The sequence below is a fragment of the Aulonocara sp. 'chitande type north' Nkhata Bay genome, linkage group LG4 (assembly GCF_057382095.1).
Source record: "Aulonocara sp. 'chitande type north' Nkhata Bay isolate Kocher_YH1m ecotype deep benthic linkage group LG4, A_spYH_male_GT1.1, whole genome shotgun sequence".
In the NCBI taxonomy this organism is placed as follows: domain Eukaryota; kingdom Metazoa; phylum Chordata; class Actinopteri; order Cichliformes; family Cichlidae; genus Aulonocara; species Aulonocara sp. 'chitande type north' Nkhata Bay.
This window is the reverse complement of record NC_141347.1, coordinates 12,151,431-12,171,286: the sequence shown is the minus strand read 5'-3', so window position 1 is coordinate 12,171,286 and position 19,856 is coordinate 12,151,431. Positions and strand designations below refer to the sequence as shown.

General features: G+C 40.1%; 2 protein-coding genes across 2 annotated transcripts; both read right to left on the bottom strand.

The window, feature by feature from the left end:
- Positions 1–4,160: 4,160 nt before the first annotated feature.
- Positions 4,161–5,769, bottom strand: LOC147332049 (pleckstrin homology domain-containing family F member 2-like). Its single transcript, XM_086290551.1, has 2 exons — positions 5,508–5,769; positions 4,161–5,239 (listed from the first exon to the last, which is right to left on the bottom strand). The coding sequence occupies exons 1-2, from the start codon at positions 5,752–5,754 to the stop codon at positions 4,644–4,646; spliced, it is 843 nt and encodes a 280-aa protein (XP_086146677.1). The 5' UTR covers positions 5,755–5,769; the 3' UTR covers positions 4,161–4,643.
- An 8,940-nt stretch (positions 5,770–14,709) lies between these two features.
- On the bottom strand, positions 14,710–18,186 carry kpna2 (karyopherin alpha 2 (RAG cohort 1, importin alpha 1)). Its single transcript, XM_086288452.1, has 11 exons — positions 18,058–18,186; positions 17,709–17,832; positions 17,475–17,615; positions 16,950–17,038; positions 16,567–16,835; positions 16,345–16,433; positions 15,919–16,182; positions 15,578–15,811; positions 15,299–15,481; positions 15,060–15,209; positions 14,710–14,962 (listed from the first exon to the last, which is right to left on the bottom strand). The coding sequence occupies exons 2-11, from the start codon at positions 17,763–17,765 to the stop codon at positions 14,873–14,875; spliced, it is 1,566 nt and encodes a 521-aa protein (XP_086144578.1). The 5' UTR covers positions 17,766–17,832; positions 18,058–18,186; the 3' UTR covers positions 14,710–14,872.
- Positions 18,187–19,856: the final 1,670 nt, after the last annotated feature.

The window sequence follows — 19,856 nt, the reverse complement described above, 5'->3', positions numbered from 1 at the left end:
GAGTGTGATAGTGTGATAGGATGCAACAGTTGCAACAAGTTAGTTTGTGAAATTTCTTTGGTCCTACATGTACAACAATCAGCTGTTAGTGCTATTGTTGCAAAGTGGAACCACAGCAACTTAGCCATGAACTTTTAGAACGTGTTCTCGCTGAGTGCTGAGTCTATAGTGTGTAAAAATCACCAACGCTCTGTCAACTCAAAGCTGCAGAGTTCCAAACCTTCTGTTAGATTCCCAAAAGATTGAAGAAGTCCCTTGGATGAGTGATGAAACGTTTCTCCCACTGAAAACGCTACGTCCAGTAGAGCAGAATCAACCTTTTGGGATTTACTTACCTGGATTATTGAGCAGGCATCAAGGCTCCTGTGAGATTAACATCAGCAGAGAAAATGTGTGCTGGGAGCTTCATTTATAGGTTTTCTGAGTTCCTATGTATGACTGAAATATAATGTGAAGTTTTTAGATGACATTACAGCGGTGGGTTTGATCATCGGGAAAAATGAGGTGGTTTACAGCAAGGAGCTGGAACATTAGGCTGCTTAGTGTGGAGATAACAATGTCACCCTTAACTCCATGAAGACCAAGCAGTTTATTGTGGACATCAGACAACAGAGGGAAAGCTCCATACTCCACTTAACATCAGAGGGAGAGAGGTGGAGTGTGTCTGTAGCTTTAAGCTTCTATGAGTCCACATCACAGAGAGCTGGGCATCTTGTATGCCCAGCTCTCCTCCACTCTCAACATACCCTGGAATAGCAGCTCGAAGAAGGCTCACAACACCATAAATGACTCCTCCCATCCAGACTACAAACTGGATCTAAACCAGGGATGTCAAACTTATACTACACTGTGGGTCACATACAGCGTACCTGATCTCAAAGGGGTCAGACTCTTTCTGTCAGCTTAAAGAAAGTTACTACCTTTAACTTAACATTTAATCCCAGAGATATTTTAATACAAGGAAACTGCATTAAATTGGCGGGCCTAATTATACGATGAAACACAGGTGAGAGTAATGACGATGGGGCTTTCAGTCAAAAATGAGAGGAACAAAAGCAGGAAAAAGGCTTGAAAAAGACAGAAAAAAACCGAACCTACAGACTAAAACAGGAAATGATAAAAACATGAAAAACTAACACATGAAGACAAACGTTCAGGCCGGAGGCTGGAAAAACCATAAACACAGCCAATGTAACAAGGATCAAACAGAACAAATACACTGCAGAAACCTGAAACTATGACATGTTATGACATGACAGAGCGCTTTGAGTAGAAAAGCGCTATATAAGAATCAGTCCATTTACCATTTATCATTTAATCATTGTTGGCTCGCAGACAGACAGACAGGCCTTCAGGCTGGTAGCAGAAGGGTAGAAAAACACATCTTCTCTCACAGGATGGTCACATAAATCAGTCAACCTCAAAGAGCAATTAATATTACTCCCCAACATTATCATATCTGCTATACATAATAATAATAATGATAATAATTAAAAGAATGCCAAATATATCCAAGATACTGACAGGTGAGGGGATAAACTTTCAACAGTTAAAGCAGCACATCATCTGCCAAAGCCAGTGGCCTATTTTTCATATTTCAAGTAAGCAGTCTGAATCTGTACCAAGATCTTCATTTCCTCATGCTCCACCTCTTCACCCACTTTCAGGAAATTCGCTGACAGATATACAAACAGACAAATAGCTCTATGTGTCTGATCATATTGTAATTAAAGCATGGGAAGCCCCAAGCATCCCGACAATGTGGTAATTTTACTTTTGAACACTAGGTGTTCTAGTCTTTGTGGCTGTACTTCTATTAAACTTCTCAAAAGGGATTCATGTATTTTTTCTTAAACCGACAAGTATTTATTTGTACTTCATGCTCTGTGTTGACCAGTATATCAGTACTAGTGCTGATATTAAATGGGTTCTGTGGAAACCATTCCACGTGACTGAGCGAGAAGCAGTTTGCCTCTCAGTCTAATAAACCCTTCACTGCACAAGGAGCCATTTTTGGTAACTTAAATGGACATCAACATTGACCTCGTTATGACTCACTGTGATTTCGTAGAACCAGGTGAATTTCTTCCAGTCAATCAGCAAAGATCAGGTTATGTGGCAGATAATGCAGTGAGATCACTGCATCAGCTCGATCAGCCTGAAGTATTTCAAACTTCAGCGTTCTTCAAGAATTCAGGAAACTGGGTGTTTTTGGCCTTAGCTACTCACACACTTCTCATCATCAGAGATGGGCAGTAACACATTACAAGTAATGTATCATTGTAATCCGATTACTTTTTTCAAGTAATGAGTAAAGTAAGGGAGTGTTTTACTTGCATCTATTTGAAATAGTGAGTGTAAACAGAAAAAAATATATCTTATTTTATATTCTGGAATATGCAGAAAATAGGTTTAATTGTCAAAGACTGTTGCATATAATTTAATTTTTGCTTGATGCAATGTGCACAAAGTTAAAAGATTAAAACTAATAAAACAAGTTTTGAAAAGAGACTTTTTTATTTGATTACATTTTGTATGATGTATTATGCAGAAAAAGTAGAATTGGGCTGAAAGGTCTATTGCTTTATTGCCTATTCAGGTTGTGTATCATGTTTTTAAAAAGTAACTAAGTAACTGAGTAACTAACTACTTTTGAAAATAAGCAGTCAGTAAAGTAACGGGATTAAGTTTTTTTGGATAAGTAATCAGTAATTAGTTACTAATTATTTTTTTTCAAGTAACTTGACCAACACTGGTCATCATAACATCAAACAGGGGTAACTTAATGAAACCCTTGCATTAGAAAAATTTAAAAGATTGTTTAACTTTTAGAAATTAGTGAAATGTGTAGTATAAAGACGGTGACCTGTTTACTTAAAATTAGCAGCAGGTATTAGACATTGACCAGACGGATCTAAGGAGCCATGATATCTCCAAAACAAAACAAAACAAAAAAAACAAAAAAATCAAAACAAAACAAAACAAAACAAAACAAAACAAAACAAAACAAAACAAAACAAAACAAAACAAAACAAAACACAAACAAAACAAAACAAACAAAACAAAACAAAACAAAACAAAACAAACAAAACAAAACAAACAAAACAAAAAAACAAAACAAAACAAAACAAAACAAAACAAAACAAAAAAACAAAAAAACAAAAAAACAAAACAAAACAAAACAAAACAAAAAACAAAACAAAACAAAACAAAACAAAACAAAACAAAAAACAAACAAAAAAAAACCTCCAGAAAAACAAAAAACACTCCTAATAAATAAATAAATAAATAAACATAGAACATAGGTAAACAGGATATTTGATGTTGCCAGAACTTTGCATATCACTGTACAGTGATCCAGTGACAGATTTGACCCATTTATACATCATTTTCTTTATTCATTTATTTTTTGTGACCTTATAATAGTTTTATTATACTTAAATCACATATATTGGTGTTTACTTTTACTGTAAGTCTTATTACTGCTAAAATTAACGGAATAATTCAATATTTATAATTTATTTAGTTTTAATTGAGTTGCATACAAAAAATGTGCAGAAACCACCACTAGTTAGAAGGCAATTTGTCTACTTCTTGTTACATAGTTACAGTTTCTACATCAGTATTTTGCTTTCAGTCGATTTACTGTTCTTTCAAAACTGGCTGACTGACTCAAAAATGTACTCGCTTTTGTTTTGGAGCTGTCTACTGTATTAGGATGTGCTCGATTCAGAGAGTTAACTAGAATGAACTTAAATCTTTGAAAAGAAGTGTAAATGTTTAGCCACATTCTGTTATTACCGCATTATTATAGCAGCGTCATCAAGTACTGTAACACTAGGACGTGCTACAGTTTGATATGTATGTTTGTATGTTATATTTATGAAAAATGCCAGTGAGAAGAAAAATGATGATAAATCAATGGTGCTGTAAAGGTTCTGTGTGTTTTCCCGAATGGTTTTTATATACATGCTTATTGGAAAAATGTATACCCTAAGTGGGTGAGGAACTATATACGGTTACTTCACTGACCTTGACTTGCACAATAAAAACCCCAAAAAGTCACAGAAGTAAAAGAAAACACTGTAATATGCTCCAATAAGACTCTGAGGGCTAAACAGAGGACTTATTACTAAATGATGAGATTTCAGTGTTGTAATAACATCTCTCACAAATTGATTATCTGCACTTTATTGTTGAGGTTAAGGAGCAGCAAAAGAGCAGATACTGGATGCAAATACTTTACATGCATTCAAACAAAGAAACATGCATTCAGAGTCACATGCACAGGGAGAAGACAGTGCTTTTTGGAATAGAAATATCCTTTATTGTGAAATTCAGCTGTTCCAGCAGCAAAGTGACAGGCAGATGGAGCATTATTCATTTAACTAGCATGGTTAATGGCACTGAATATGTACAAAGATGATATATTCTTGTCTTTTTAAAATGATTTTTTCGACTCACTCCTGATTTGTTATTTACAGTGCAAATTGTTGCGTGTACAGCCTAAGATTAAAACACAAATAGACACAAACAAATAATACGTCGTCACATTTATCTTTACATTTATGTAACTTCATGTAAGAAAATCAACTTTCTGTAATCTGAATCCATTCAAAAGCGTCTTTGTTGCAGTTTATTGGCTACTGTGATGGTATTGACTTTGGGTAATCATAAATGCTCAGTCGTTCCCAAGTCCCGTTTTTGGTGTCCAGCCAGTTGCTGGGAGAATAGAGCCCTATCTCTCCTTCCTCCACTTTCTCATTTTCCTCACCAGAAGGACAAAACTCTTCCTCCTCTGAGCTGCTTTTCCCGGCGCTGTCTCCCCTGTCGCGAAACTTCTCTTCATTAATATTCTTGTAGCAGAAACTGCAGATCCTCAGCTTTTTAGTGGGGTGGATGTGATCGATAACGGCACGTTGCTTGGAGCATGAATTGCAGACCAAGAAGCCGCAATTCCTGCAGTGGTGTCGACGATTGACCCCACTAAACTTTGTAGAGAGGCACCGCATGCATTTGCAAGCAGCCGGATCAGGAATCCAGGAAACAGCAAACTTCTTGGAAGGTTTGCGGCTGGTGCCCTGCATTAGGCTGGACCGGCATTCATTGATGTGCTCTATCCAGGCCTTCTTCTCCTCGTATGAAGGGGCGGACACAAAAAAAGACTTGCTCGGTGTTCGGATCAGCCACTGATGCTTGAATATGTCACTGTCCTCCAGGTCTTCCAGCTCAATGTCCTCTAAAATCATAGTGATTTGATAACAACATAAAAATTACATGGATAAAGTGGTATGAGCAGAAAGCTGAACATATGAAGTTAAATTAGCACAGCACACTTGCTATTTTCTACTTGCCAGTCATATTATGGACAGTATTCAATAGTGTTGGCTCTTCTTGAAGCTTTTGTCTATATTTCTTTCTCTTCAGTCATAAAATTGTTTTTTGGCAGTTTCACATTAATCTTCTCACAGTAGGTTAGCTGCAGGAAACGCAGATGAATGTCTCACCTAAAGGGATGATCTTCTGCTTTTTGTACCAGCGACCAGGCACAACAATGCTGCCGTACACCAGAATATCAGTGAAGAGGAAGAGGATTTTCTGCTGTATCTTCTTGCGACCCTGCTTAAACACAGTTCCCTCTCCGATTAGAATCCGGCCCGGCTTGGACAAGGGCTTCCCTGCTTGATGGAATGAACTCTCCACCGCCTGCACACGCTCTTGGTTCTCTCGTTCAAAGGTTGGGTGATCCATCATTTCTTTGGCGTGAACAAGTTGTGCAGCTTGATAGTGTCTGAACTCCAGAGTGCCTTTTTAAACTATTGGTGGTGATGTAACGGGGCGGGCCAAGTGACAAACATGTTATACTGGAAGGCAAGAAAAGGGAGTAGTGAGGCAGATGTAACTCTAATGATAATGAAGGGTGATTCTCGTTACAGGTTCCAAGACTGCACTCTAGCGATACTGCCCCCTGATGGTTACAAGCAGCAATTACAACCTCGCTGCACTGATGTGCCAAAAAGTGATCGTATGCCAATCACTTTTTGCGTGTTTTTTATGTCTAGATCTCTTTTTATGTTTTTATATAGTTGCTTATATTGTTAAATAGGCTGCAGTAAACAGAGTTTAAAAATGGGTTATATGTTATATCAAATTTTAAAGCAGCTCTATGAATCTGCTTTATTGTACCTACATTATAAAGATCCACCCAGTCCTTTTCGGCCACTTGAAGAACATCACAGTTTTTTAAAGGACTGTGATTTTTTTGTAACTTCTGCAGCCCTCCAGGCCAGACCTCGTTTGAAAACGACATTTTTAATGTCAGTGACACTTTTTACCTGAATAAATGAAAGCTGAATAAAAGTCACATCTGATGAAAGGAAGTTTCTTTTTGGATCAAAATGAATTGATCTCATTCATGAGAGAAACGTTTGACAGATTATATGACAGCAAGTCATTTACATCTGTTACCATCAATTATCTTTTGGCAAATACCAGAAATCACTTTGGCAAACGATCACTTTTTGGCACAACACTGGGCACCGGTCATTAGAGAACATGAATGATTATTGAATATTTAGTATGCAAACAGAATGACATAAATCTCTAGCATTCTGCACTTTATTCAAGGAAGTTAAGTAATGTGTTGTCTTTAAAAAGACAAAGGCGCGAGTGAATTAAAGTTGGATGTTATGTTTTGTTCACAGTGCCTGAATATATATCATGGTCAAGAAGGACTTCAAATGAGCCCTTTTGAGTCAGATAAATAATAATATAAGTAGTGATTTTTCAAAATAAAAGTCCTATGAAGGTTTTATGAATTTTCTCAGCAGTGACCTTAAAGAGTTGTCCAAACACACAGTGGAATATATCTATAATACACAGAAACACAAACTTGTGCAGAAATTATATTTTAATCAAAGTCACATGTGAACTATTTACAGAAAATCATATTGTGGGATTTTGACTTTTTGCCCATACACAATGTCAATTTCTTCAAGTCCGTCCTCGTTGGTTGATGTCTCCACCACAGGACGATTCAGTCTCTCCCACAGCTTTTGTTTAATACTTCTCCCCAGCTCTAAACTGTAGGGACGTTTGCGGCCATTCTTGGACCTGCAAGAAGAAATTCAATCAAAATGATGCATGTGGTCAAAAACCATACTGTAACCATTTTAGAGCTGGCGATTTTAAAAAGTGACAGGACATTTGGAGACAAACGTACGTCAGCATGCTATCTACCACCTCATGGTAGACTCGCTGATAATCTTCCACTGAGAGGTTGTGGATTTTTAAAGGGCTGTCACTGGAGCTGGTTGGCTGGTGGTCGGTACTGCATGGCTCGGGTCTGGGGGGCAATTATTTTGACACTGGCAGGTCATCATGTGAGATTGCAGAGGGAGGCACTGAGGTCTTTGGAGGTCGGGAAGAACTGGATGCTGGGCTTCGCTTCCTTTTCCGGGGCTGACTGACTCTTCTGTCACGGCGGTATACACAAAAATGACAGTAATGCAGACATCAGTTAGTAGTTCATGAAACATTTAAAAAATAACAAACCCTTTCATATGTCCATAAACTACTTAAACCACTCGCACGGTTGAATAACTTGTCCACAGTGATTGTAACGACAAAAAATATCCAACATGTTCACATAAAATCATAAGAACTAAAACCAGGACAATGCATCAAGGTCAGTGTAATAAAAGACGTGTCAACTTATGGGCTCGTCGTGTTAGAGCTTCACTGCTGCATACCCCCAAATGACATGTCAAATAATAATTTGCATAAGCTAAACAAACACCAAAGTCCATGTTGTATTAAACTCTAATTTCTGTTATAATCATTGCTGCTTATTGCCGTTTTTGAACAATGCAGATGCACAAAATACCTTTGTAACTGGCTAAGCTTGGTCACGTGTGGCACCTTATATGGTGTCTGTGGAACCAGCTCCTAATCTGGAGTTGGGAGAAAGACATTCTCTTTACTTTTAAGATTAGACTTAAAACTTTCCAGTGTTACACTGTTGAAATGATGGGCCAACTCATCTCCCGTGCAACATATTTATTTTTACAGAAAACTGTAAAAACAGAAAAATAAGACCATCAGTTCTCTTTGGCGCGCAGGCCGTACGCTGCCTCTTCACCACTGGCACTACTTCTTCTAGTGTAGCGTCAGCTACCGAGGACCGAGCGCCCGTACAGGACCGAGCGCCCTCTGCTGGCGGAACTTATACAACAGTAAAACTTACATTGCAGTGGCCTTACTAAAAGAAAATGTCCTTGAGTATAAAATAAAATGGGGGGCTACTATTTTCATGTCTCTGTCTTTAACATAGTGCCACACCAGCATATAATTAGGTCTAGATCAGGTGACCCTGGATTCTCCCTTAGTCAGCCTGCAATTGGGCCTAGGCTTTTTGGGGGTTCCCATGATGCACTGAGTTTTTTCTTCACTCATGTCTTTATGTTTATACTTGTTATTATGAAACTCTGGCTCCACAGTGTGTCTTTTGTCCTGTCTCCTTCCCCTCACTCCCAACTGGTCACAGCAGATTGCTGCCCGTCCTTGAGGCTGGTTCTGCCGGCGGTTTCTTCCTGTTAAAAGGGAATTTTTCCTTATCAGTGTTGCCAAGTGTTTGCCCATAGGGGGTCATTTGATTTTTGGGATTTTAATATTAAGTCCCTTTATATTAACTAGTAACTACAATTGGAGCTTTTAAATCAAATGTTATATGTAACTGGGGACAGTTGTGATCACTCAGCTTATGGCCAGCAAACTCTTACATAAGCTGCCAGAAATGAACAATGAGGTAGAAACAAACTCACTGTATACAAGTCAGAGGATTTTGTCTCTAACTAGCAGCCTGAGTGATGTGGCTGAAACTGACAGTATTGAAGATAATTTAAATGAGCTTTGAGCCTGAACACCTCTGGGTCATCATATAGCTGCAATAGCACGAAAGGCAATCATAATAAAATATAAATGTGCAGTCTGCCTGGTACTACAGTAAGAAAATAGCTCCTAGCATCCATCTAACTACATGGTAACCAGACTTTAATACATATTAGGAGCAGGCTAGAAAAAATATGGTTGGCGTAAGCAATGGTCAAGGTACTCTTTGTTTTATCACACTAACAGATTTAAGAAATGTGAATAAGCAGAGTAGCTAATGCCTCTGTCTCCTAAGTCCTGTCACTGTAAACAAGGAGGGATGCCTCTCTACTACAGTGTCTCACCTCCAAATCTCTTGCAGGTCTTTCTTAGGGAAAAAAGGAGTTTTGCAAAGCCGGCACATCTTTCATGCTGGAGTTTGATTTCCTCCCTGCTCCTGCGACTGTGACTCTAAAAGGAGGTGAAGAGCTCAGCAGCGGTTTTGTTGGACAGATTACACATAGTGTAGTGTCCAAGCGTAATGCACACAAACACACTGATCGCCTTTTTAGTGCAAATGCTTGAGCACAACATGTGGGCCACTAAAGCTCCTAACCTATGAACTCTCATTCTGTAAGCTGTGAGATAAATACATTACTTTCTAACAGATCAGCCATTAAATGGAAACTAAAAGAAATCTTTTTGCAATTTTCCAGTTTTTATTAGCATTTATTATGAATTTATAATGAGTTGGATACTTCCAGTGCTTACCTTGGTATAAATGAGGCCTAATTGTAGTCCAATAAACACACTAATCAACTAATGATGATAAAATATACAGTAGTTATACTGTTCAGTATATAAAGTAAATAAACAGCATTAACACTTTTCACAGTATGCAGTGTGCCATAGGTCAGAGTGGTTTTACACTGTGAAATGTCTTATAACACCCCACACAAATTTTGGCTTTTCTATTCAATCATATACATCACACACCACATGCCCATCAGTGTCCACTAGGTGTCAGGGAAAAGCAAGATAAAAACACTGTGGGGTCTGTGGGGACACATGCTCATTGGGTTTACTCATAGAGATCACAAATGAGCTGTTCTGTATTCAACAGGTGCACGGCTGATGTTTTAAATGCAGTATAGCGACTGATCACATGCTGGTTTCAGGCAGTTGAATTGCAGCACTTAAAGGTTACCCAAAACCCCCCAAAATTTTAGTTGAGTAAACTGTGTCGGCAATCAGAGAACTGTTAGGCATAGCTAAGCCCCACATAAATCCTTTGCAGCGATTTTAACTAAAAGCTATTTTTCATATATTTGTAAAAACTGAATGTAATGCAAACAAAGTTTTTTTTTTCCATGTCAGCACTGTTGGAGACTGCTAACAAAAACATTAGCCAGCTACTTTGCAAGATTCAAATATCACATATGTCCTTAGAAAGTCTGAACTTGTAACATTCATCAAGCTGAGAGATGTAAGACATGTAAGAAAAGAGGTGTAATCACTGCTGTGCAGTCCAAGCATCAACCTGCAGAATGCCTGACTTACTTCCTCCCAGGTGGCCCTTTATACTTACTTATTTAGGATTTAACGGGTCTGGGTTTTATGTGGAAGTAATCCTGACGTGGACCACCTGCCCAAACACTGTTACAGACTGAGCACACTCCCTCACAGTGACAGCCCCCGACTACATGAGCAGCCAGAGAAACATAACAAACAAGCCAAGGTGTTGCCAGACTTCCAAGATCAAAATACAATTAAGAATCCAAGGAACACATTGGAGCCAGATCCACTGAGGACCCACTCCCCAACCATCAGCTCCCAAAGGATCCACTGCCAACATCCTAGTGCTAGACTTCACATCCCAAGGTGCCTGTGTCCACACCCCAGTGGGGCTTGTACACAGCATTATGCAGGCAGTTTTAATGTTGTGGCTAATGTGAGCATCTCTGGCTGTTGCTGTCTCATTGTGCCTCCGTACTCTCACATAACTTGTTAAATCTTACTTCCCTAATGAGGTTTGTATCGCTGGATGCTGTGGAAATGCGGTGTGTACAGAATGGTAACTGTAGTTCAGATGCATGTTTAGATATCCTGCTACTGAGCTCCAGGAGACGTTTGAAGTGGTTTGAAAAAAACTGTTTTTTTACCTGTCATGTTAATGAGCTGGTTAATAGCACAGTTACTGACCACTCAAGGTTCGCAGTGATATCTGTGGTTGTGTAGTTTTGCACTGAAAGAATGCTGTTATTTATTGTACTACATGGATTGGTGCTTGTCTTGGTACTTAAGCGATCCTGCTATCAGTATATGTAAATAAAGTGCACATTGAAGATGCAGATAACAAACTCACCTGTTGGTAATCATCTCAGCTGCCTGCTGTTTAAGATGGTTGTTGAACTGGAACTAGTTAGTGTTACTGGCTCATAATCTGAGGTATTGTATGCATTGGCTTGTGTCATCTCCTCACCTCTTCCGTTTCTCTCCGCGGGAATCCTGAGTGGGTCTCTGAGAGTGGGTTTCTCCAGGCTCACATGGACTCAGCGGACTCAGGTGCTGAGTCGCTCTCTGGATCTACAGAAAGAGAAGCTGAGCACACATCAAAACATGCTCTGTCAAATGCCATTGTGCAAAAGATTGCTGAACTCTAGGATATGTTTGTTTCTTCTGCGTCTCACCCATCTCACACTATTAATCCTCCACTTGTCACTACCCAGGCACAGCCTTTGCTCGCTCCTTCGCCACTGTCACCTCCCAAACCTCTGGAGAGACCTGTTCCAACCCCTGAGGTATTTTTTCAGATTTCTTAAGGCAATTTTTCTTGGTGTTTAGACAACAGAGCTGAACCTATTCGTCAGACGGCACAAAAATTACTGGTTGAGTTACTGCGGGGATGTGCATTGAGGTGGGCGCAGGCAGTTTTAAACATTAACCCTTATCTGTCTTAAAAACAATAATATCCACCACCCTGTTACATCTGCTTCAGTAGAGGTTTTAAAACCTATTAGGCAGGAAAAAAATTGGCGACTACAGACGGCCGTGCTGGAGATGAAATATCACATAGAAGCCAGTAGTCCTTCTCCACAGTTTCACCAAACAGCCACCATTGCCTGGTCTACCAGTCTCAGATAATATGTCTGACATATTTCAACTATGGAGTGGAAACCAGTCTAAAAGAGAAGCCACGTTTCAGATGGATGGGGAAGACTGGCGACCACCTGCATCACTGACGGTTGATGACATTTTCCCATCAATCCAACTTCCGAGGTGGACCCAGAAAATCAACTAACCACCAAAATTCACAGACTAGGTGAGATGCAACCAACCATCTTTAAACTCTGACTGTGGAAAACCAAAAGGTATCTGTTGATTAATAGACCACCTCCCACTATGGTCACACATCAGCTGGCCTTGCAGGGCATAGCAGATTTAATAGATGGGCCCGTTACACCACAAGTTTGCCTCTAATATGATCCATGAGCTAACAGGAAAAGGAAACAGTGGGGAAATGGATTTGAAAATGAGGACTGCATTCACCATTTTAAAGGTCAGAAATAAAAGAACGGATGGGTTTTAAAATGTTTTCAGTGTTTGAGTTAGTGGTTCTTTGCAAAATCCATCAGATTTAAAGAATTATTGGATTAATTTTGAAATATTTAGTGTTACTTTACTTAAATGATAAATTTAGTAATGTCTTACTAAATAAAATTTTAGGCATTTTACTGCATATTTTGTTGCACAATTGGAGCACCAAATTCTTTATTCTAATGCGTGTCCCACTTCTAGTGCTCCATACAAAGCCAATTCAAATAACCACCAGTTAAGTTATACTGTCAGCACATCATGCTTCTACTTAAAGATCAAATCCACTAAGCTTTTTTTGTGAAATCTATGACCTGCAGAGGTCCAGAAATTTGGAATGAACTTTTTTTTAAAAGAATCTGTTTTAGGAAATTATACTATATGTATTATGTAAGCTCTACATAGCTTTTCCAGGGTTTATAACTAATGCATTGTGACTTTGGAAGTTTATTAACACAAACTCTTAAAAAGCATTTAAACTCACTAACAGCCATTACTTTGAATACACTATACGGGGAGTGCAGAATTATTAGGCAAATGAGTATTTTGTCCACATCATCCTCTTCATGCATGTTGTCTTACTCCAAGCTGTATAGGCTCGAAAGCCTACTACCAATTAAGCATATTAGGTGATGTGCATCTCTGTAATGAGAAGGGGTGTGGTCTAATGACATCAACACCCTATATCAGGTGTGCATAATTATTAGGCAACGTCCTTTCCTTTGGCAAAATGGGTCAAAAGAAGGACGTGACAGGCTCAGAAAAGTCAAAAATAGTGAGATATCTTGCAGAGGGATGCAGCAGTCTCAAAATTGCAAAGCTTCTGAAGCGTGATCATCGAACAATCAAGCGTTTCATTCAAAATAGTCAACAGGGTCGCAAGAAGCGTGTGGAAAAACCAAGACGCAAAATAACTGTCCATGAACTGAGAAAAGTCAAGCGTGCAGCCGCCAAGATGCCACTTGCCACCAGTTTGGCCATATTTCAGAGCTGCAACATCACTGGAGTGCCCAAAAGCACAAGGTGTGCAATACTCAGAGACACGGCCATGGTAAGAAAGGCTGAAAGACGACCACCACTGAACAAGACACACAAGCTGAAACGTCAAGACTGGGCCAAGAAATATCTCAAGACTGGTTTTTCTAAGGTTTTATGGACTGATGAAATGAGAGTGAGTCTTGATGGGCCAGATGGATGGGCCCGTGGCTGGATTGGTAAAGGCCAGAGAGCTCCAGTCCAACTCAGACGCCAGCAAGGTGGAGGTGGAGTACTGGTTTGGGCTGGTATCATCAAAGATGAGCTTGTGGGGCCTTTTTGGGTTGAGGATGGAGTCAAGCTCAACTCCCAGTCCTACTGCCAGTTTCTGGAAGACACCTTCTTCAAGCAGTGGTACAGGAAGAAGTCTGCATCCTTCAAGAAAAACATGATTTTCATGCAGGACAATGCTCCATCACACGCGTCCAAGTACTCCACAGCGTGGCTGGCAAGAAAGGGTATAAAAGAAGAAAAACTAATGACATGGCCTCCTTGTTCACCTGATCTGAACCCCATTGAGAACCTGTGGTCCATCATCAAATGTGAGATTTACAAGGAGGGAAAACAGTACACCTCTCTGAACAGTGTCTGGGAGGCTGTGGTTGCTGCTGCACGCAATGTTGATGGTGAACAGATCAAAACACTGACAGAATCCATGGATGGCAGGCTTTTGAGTGTCCTTGCAAAGAAAGGTGGCTATATTGGTCACTGATTTGTTTTTGTTTTTTATTTTTGAATGTCAGAAATGTATATTTGTGAATGTGGAGATGTTATATTGGTTTCACTGGTAAAAATAAATAATTGAAATGGGTATATATGTTTTTTAAGTTGCCTAATAATTATGCACAGTAATAGTCACCTGCACACACAGATATCCCCCTAAAATAGCTAAAACTAAAAACTACTTCCAAAAACATTCAGCTTTGATATTAATGAGTTTTTTGGGTTCATTGAGAACATGGTTGTTGTTCAATAATAAAATTATTCCTCAAAAATACAACTTGCCTAATAATTCTGCACTCCCTGTAGTCATTCAGACTACAGCAGTGTGTGAATGGGTGGATGACTGGATGTGTAAAGCGCTTTGGGGTCCCTAGGGACTAGTAGTAAAGTAGTAAAGCCCTATACAAATACAGGCCATTTACCATTTTACAGCACTCCGTTTAGATACAATAAACTAAAACCACACACACACACACACACACACACACACACGATCTGACAACTTTATTTACAGACTTGTTTCATCAGCCATGTTAAAACAGTATGTACAACACATACAAACAAAAATAGTAAAACATCACACAGACATGAACAAAGGACGCACAATAGAAATGATGGTACAGTAGGGAGAGGAGAGGTATTAGAAGTCAATCTAGAAATTGAAAGTGCTCTGGCTTTCGCTGATCTGGAACGCATAGCCATCATTGGTTGCTTCTGGGATGACACTCTGCACGACTTCCTCCTTTAAAAAAATAAAAATAAAATAATTATTCTTATTAAAGTTAAAAAAGGCACAGAAATGCTCATTTTGCAAACCACTCTCCAGGACTATAACCCACCTCCTCAGAGAAGTATTTCTCAATCAAGTTCAGGGAGGCTTTGTAGACCATCTCATTCTCATGTGACTGCAGCGCCTCAATCTTGTCCAGTCCACCGCATTCCTCGATCATTAGACTCAGCTTGTCGGACTCACCGATTTTATCCCCAGCCTAAGATCAAAACACACCAGTGATGTCATTTATCATCAGAACAAAAAACCCCATCATCGAATCTTGCAAAAATATAAATATCAACTCACCATGAAAATGTTGGTAATGGCATCCAAGATGACAAGAATAGTTTTGCTGTCCTTGGAGGAGAGGAGATTCAGAAGTGGCTCAATCACATTGGCTTGAACCAGGTAGACCACCTGCTGAACAGTGCCCCCACTGGTGAAGTTTGTAACTGCCCATACAGCCTCTTTCTGAGTTTTGTAGTCTCCCTGCAGACAAAGTTCATAAGGAACATAGATCATTTAATTTAAAATAAATAAAGGGTATAAAATATGTACCTTTACATACACACACAAAAAGCATACCCGTGCGAGCAGCTCAACCATGTATGGAACGAGGCCTGCGTTGATGACCTCTTGGATTTGTGAGTCCTTTCCTGCTGTGATGTTAGACAGAGTCCAGGCAGCTTCCTTCTGAACGTTGGCCTTTTTGTGGCGAAGCAGTGGGGGGAACATGGCCAAGGCTCCAGCATCCAGCACCGCCTGTGTCTGCTCATCTGTCCCAGTCACAATGTTGCCAATGGTGCGGAGTGCAGGAGTCTGAGGAAAGGCGAGAGGAAATGCAGTGAGAACAAGTCGCTGCACATCAGGGGGACTGGGTGAGAAGTTACGACATAAAAGAAACTCAAGCAAGACTTTATACGTACAACCACAGGCAAGACTTCAAAGCCAAGCAGCTTCACCAGACGAGGGATCAAACCGGTTTGGATGACCACCTCAATGCGGTCGTTGGGGCCATCTGTCAGGTATGAAACAGCCCAACACGCGTCAGCCAGCACCTCCGGGTCATCGTGGTGTAGCAGACGGACGAGAGCGGGTAAAATCTGCTGGATGGCTGTCATAGGAGGGGAGGGGTTCTTATTGCGGCACAGGTTTGACAGTGTCCACGTCACATTTCTCAGGTAGCCAGCCTGCAAAGATTTCAAATATGAGAAGAGCACAAGGTCAGTTATATTTGAGTTGGGAAACCACCTACTGGCCAAGGAGGAGAATAAACGATTGAGTCTGATCATGTCAAACTTTTGAAACTTTCTCCAGATATAAACAGGGAGAGAAACAGAATCCACACTCACACTAAATGCACTGAGGTCAGCCAGCAGACCGAGCAGAGGGGCCACAGCGCCATGCTTGATGACCTTGTCTCTAAGAGCTGATCCATCACCTAAAAAGGAGGGGAAAATATATTTAAAAAAAATAAAAAATGAACAAACCTCACTTTATCACCACTAAAATAAAAATAAATAAATAAAAAAACCAAACAAAAAACCAAATATGAATATTTTCATATTAATTACCAGCAATATTTCCAAGGGCCCAGATCGCCTGCTCGCTGATGTGCTGGTGGGGGGATGTGACCAGGCTAATAAAGGCAGGAATGGCCCCGCCTGACACGACAGCGGCCGTCTGCTCGGACGTCCCGGAGGCGATGTTAGTCAGAGCCCAGGATGCTTCGAACTGGATCGGAGGACAGTCCACATATCCCAGGAAGGAGACAAACTTGGGGATGAGACCAGCGCTGATCAGCTGGTCAATGGGAGGATGTTTGTCACGAGACAGCAACTTCCTGTATTCAAAACGGTACATAAGAGTTACTGTGCCAGTAGTTATGTAGCCTTTATTTATGGAAAAAGAAGAAAAAAAAAGAAAAAGGATGATTTCTTTAATGCACAGTCATTACCGTGCAGCCTGTGTAGCCTGGAGCTGGGACTCAGAATTCCCACTGTTCACTCCTGCGACAATCTCCTCGACAGTCCACTGCCTGAGCCCCTGCACAGGACAACAGAAAGCAGTTTATTGGACATGCAAATTTAAAACTGGATTTTGTGTTGCTATATTTTGACATGTCAGTGGGTTAACAATGAATATCACACTGAACGAACTCCAACCCATACAAAAACCTAACAGATGGGCAGATCAATCCCAATGGTACTGATCCCAACAGCAGTATTGGTATTGACTGATTGACTAGCACGATAAGATTGATACCGAGTTTAAAGGATAGTATGTAACCCACTCAATTTCTAGTTTTGTGGACATTGAAACAAAATGATTATTGATATTGGCAATAGAGGCCCCTAGTATCAGATCAAAATTGGCAGTACTGCACAGCACTAGCACCAAGCTGTTGGGACTAGATCCGTTTTTTCTGTTTACTCAATGCCAGATTTAAGCAAAACAGCAAATGATGCTTTCAAGTGCTCACCTGACAGTTCTGGCTTCTTTCTTGTAAAGGAGAAGTGGCATCCTCAGGCATCGCAGACACATTTCTCCTCTTGAATATCTGGTCATCTTTCTTGGCCTTGCGCAGCTCCACGTTCACCTCCACCCTCCTGCGTCGAAGCTCCTGCATTTATGTCACATACCAATAAATAAAATAATCAATTCTCACAAGCTTGCCGTTCAGCGAGCAGTTGTGAATAGTGCAGATGAAACTCACATTGACATCTTTGCCTTTGTTCTTGAACTGGTTCAGACGGGGGGAGTTCTCAGCCATTTTTAAGTAACAGGAAATGTCAACAGCGGTGGGCAAAAATAAAAATAGCCTCTAGTCGTGTTTATTCCTGAAAGACATTTAGAAGAAGTCCTTAAGCACACGGAAGCGCCTCGTGATCGCGCATTAAGACATATGGCGGTACTGCTTGTTTGACTTAAGCTATCGGGCAAGCGTTTTACGTAGAAAATACAGTTGATGCAATAACTACACGCAGAAAGACAACAACTTCTTTTTCAAAACTTAATCGTAAAACACTTTTAAAAGTCTCATTAAGGAGTTAACACATGCTTACCTGTGCTCGAGCAGAAGTTATGGCATACCGAAAACGCCGCACAGACCTTTAAATTCCTGCTTTGGAGCCTTCTGATTGGGCTGTTCAAGCTGAAGCATCCTGCCGCCTCTTCTTATTGGGCCGTTTAAAAAAATCACGGTGAACACAGGAAATGTCGTCACTTAAATATCGCGAGAACTCTGTATTGGGCGCTACCACGTCAGATCTGACTGCGGGTCGGTTTTGTGCCAACTTTGTACATTTCGAGTTGAATATTGGAACGGTAGCACTGCTCCCAGATCTGTGCATATTTGTTCAAGTATCACGCTGCTCTTGCAGGGAAACAACCCCCACAAAATAACTACCTTCCCATGTCTTAACTAACCTTTAATAGAATACATTTAAAAAGTACGTGTAATAAAATATATTAACAATAAATCTGGAAGTTACATTATGAACCATTGTTTAACAATACAGGTGTGGTCTGAGGATGTACACATCATGGCCGTGAATGTCATGGTAAATTTGGGCTTTTAATAGTTTCTTTGAAATGTTCTTTTTCCAGGATACAATGATTGTATAGCATACATCTTTAATGACTTTAAAAAAGAAGAACTGGGTGAACAAGTTTTGGATTTATGTTGGATATGTAATCAATACAGGCTCAAAAGAATACATGCACTCTCTTAAACCTTTTAAAAAGTAGCGCTGAATGTTCGACAGCGTCCTTTAATTTGGCCTGCTTCATTAGTGATCACGATCGACTAGAACCGGTAGTTTCTCTTTGCGAGCATGAAAAGGAATAATTTGACAGGATATATACACTGGATTCATCAAAGTCAGAAGAACTCTGAATAATTTTACATTTAAACAAATTTGTTGCATTCTTTAACAACGGCAGGATCCATGATCATGGGTTTAAACAGTTGCACATAAGTACAGGTTTTATATCGCCGTGGACTGAGAGGCTGCCGACCAAGAGAGAAGCCCCTGCTCCGAAACGGAAACATTCAAACGCAGCTAAAAATTGCTTGTTTGCGATTAAGGTTTTTGACCACAGTGACAAGAGATGTTTGGAGGGGTAAAGGTGAGGCTTTCAAACCCAAGAACACTGTACCAGCTGCCAGGCACGGTGGTGGTAGCATCGTGCTCTGGGGGACGACCTTCAGATTCTTCAACTTCGGCTCAAATAAATAACCGGCTTAAATTCAAACACACCTGGGCGTTCCAGCAGGACAATGATCCCAGACACACATCACAGTTGGTTTTGTAATAGATAGAACAGGCCAATGTTAAGCTTATGGAACGGCCTCCTCAAAACCCCGACCTCAACTCTACTGAAAATTTGTGGAATACACTTTAAAGCTGGAGTCAGGAAATCAGCCAATTTAAATAAACATCTGCCAAGAAGAGTGGTCAAATATCCAAAACTATGCCAAGGACTTCTTTATGGATAACAAAAGGGTCAGGCTGGAGTGGAACTTGCTAACCAAATAATAGTGGGAATGTGTGTTTACTTTTGACCTTGTATGGATTAGTAAAATCCAAAATCAATTTTTAAAGTCATTAAAGAGACGCTGTACAATCACTCCACCCTTGATAAAGAAAAGTTCGAGGACATCATTACAAGCCCATGAGATCCGTGCCGATAAGTGAATATATATTCCTGACCACAACTGGCTATTGTTTTGAACTGTAACGGTTACTTTTCTGTACAGGATCAGCGAGCATGAGGTTATATTTATTGGGATTTTCATATAAAATAAAAAGGAAACAATTATAAAAAGATTAACCAATTTTCTGTCAGCTGATCACTCAGT

Excerpts from the sequence above, each read along its gene's own strand:
- kpna2 (XM_086288452.1), bottom strand. The coding sequence starts at position 17,765 with ATGGCTGAGAACTCCCCCCGTCTGAACCAGTTCAAGAACAAAGGCAAA. Across the intron at positions 15,812-15,918 it reads TTGAAGTCTTGCCTGTGGTT|ACTCCTGCACTCCGCACCAT; the intron begins GTACGTATAAAG and ends GCCTTTCCTCAG. Across the intron at positions 15,482-15,577 it reads TGGTTGAGCTGCTCGCACGG|GGAGACTACAAAACTCAGAA; the intron begins GTATGCTTTTTG and ends CTTTGTCTGCAG.
- LOC147332049 (XM_086290551.1), bottom strand. The coding sequence starts at position 5,754 with ATGATGGATCACCCAACCTTTGAACGAGAGAACCAAGAGCGTGTGCAG. Across the intron at positions 5,240-5,507 it reads GCAGAAGATCATCCCTTTAG|AGGACATTGAGCTGGAAGAC; the intron begins GTGAGACATTCA and ends CTATGATTTTAG.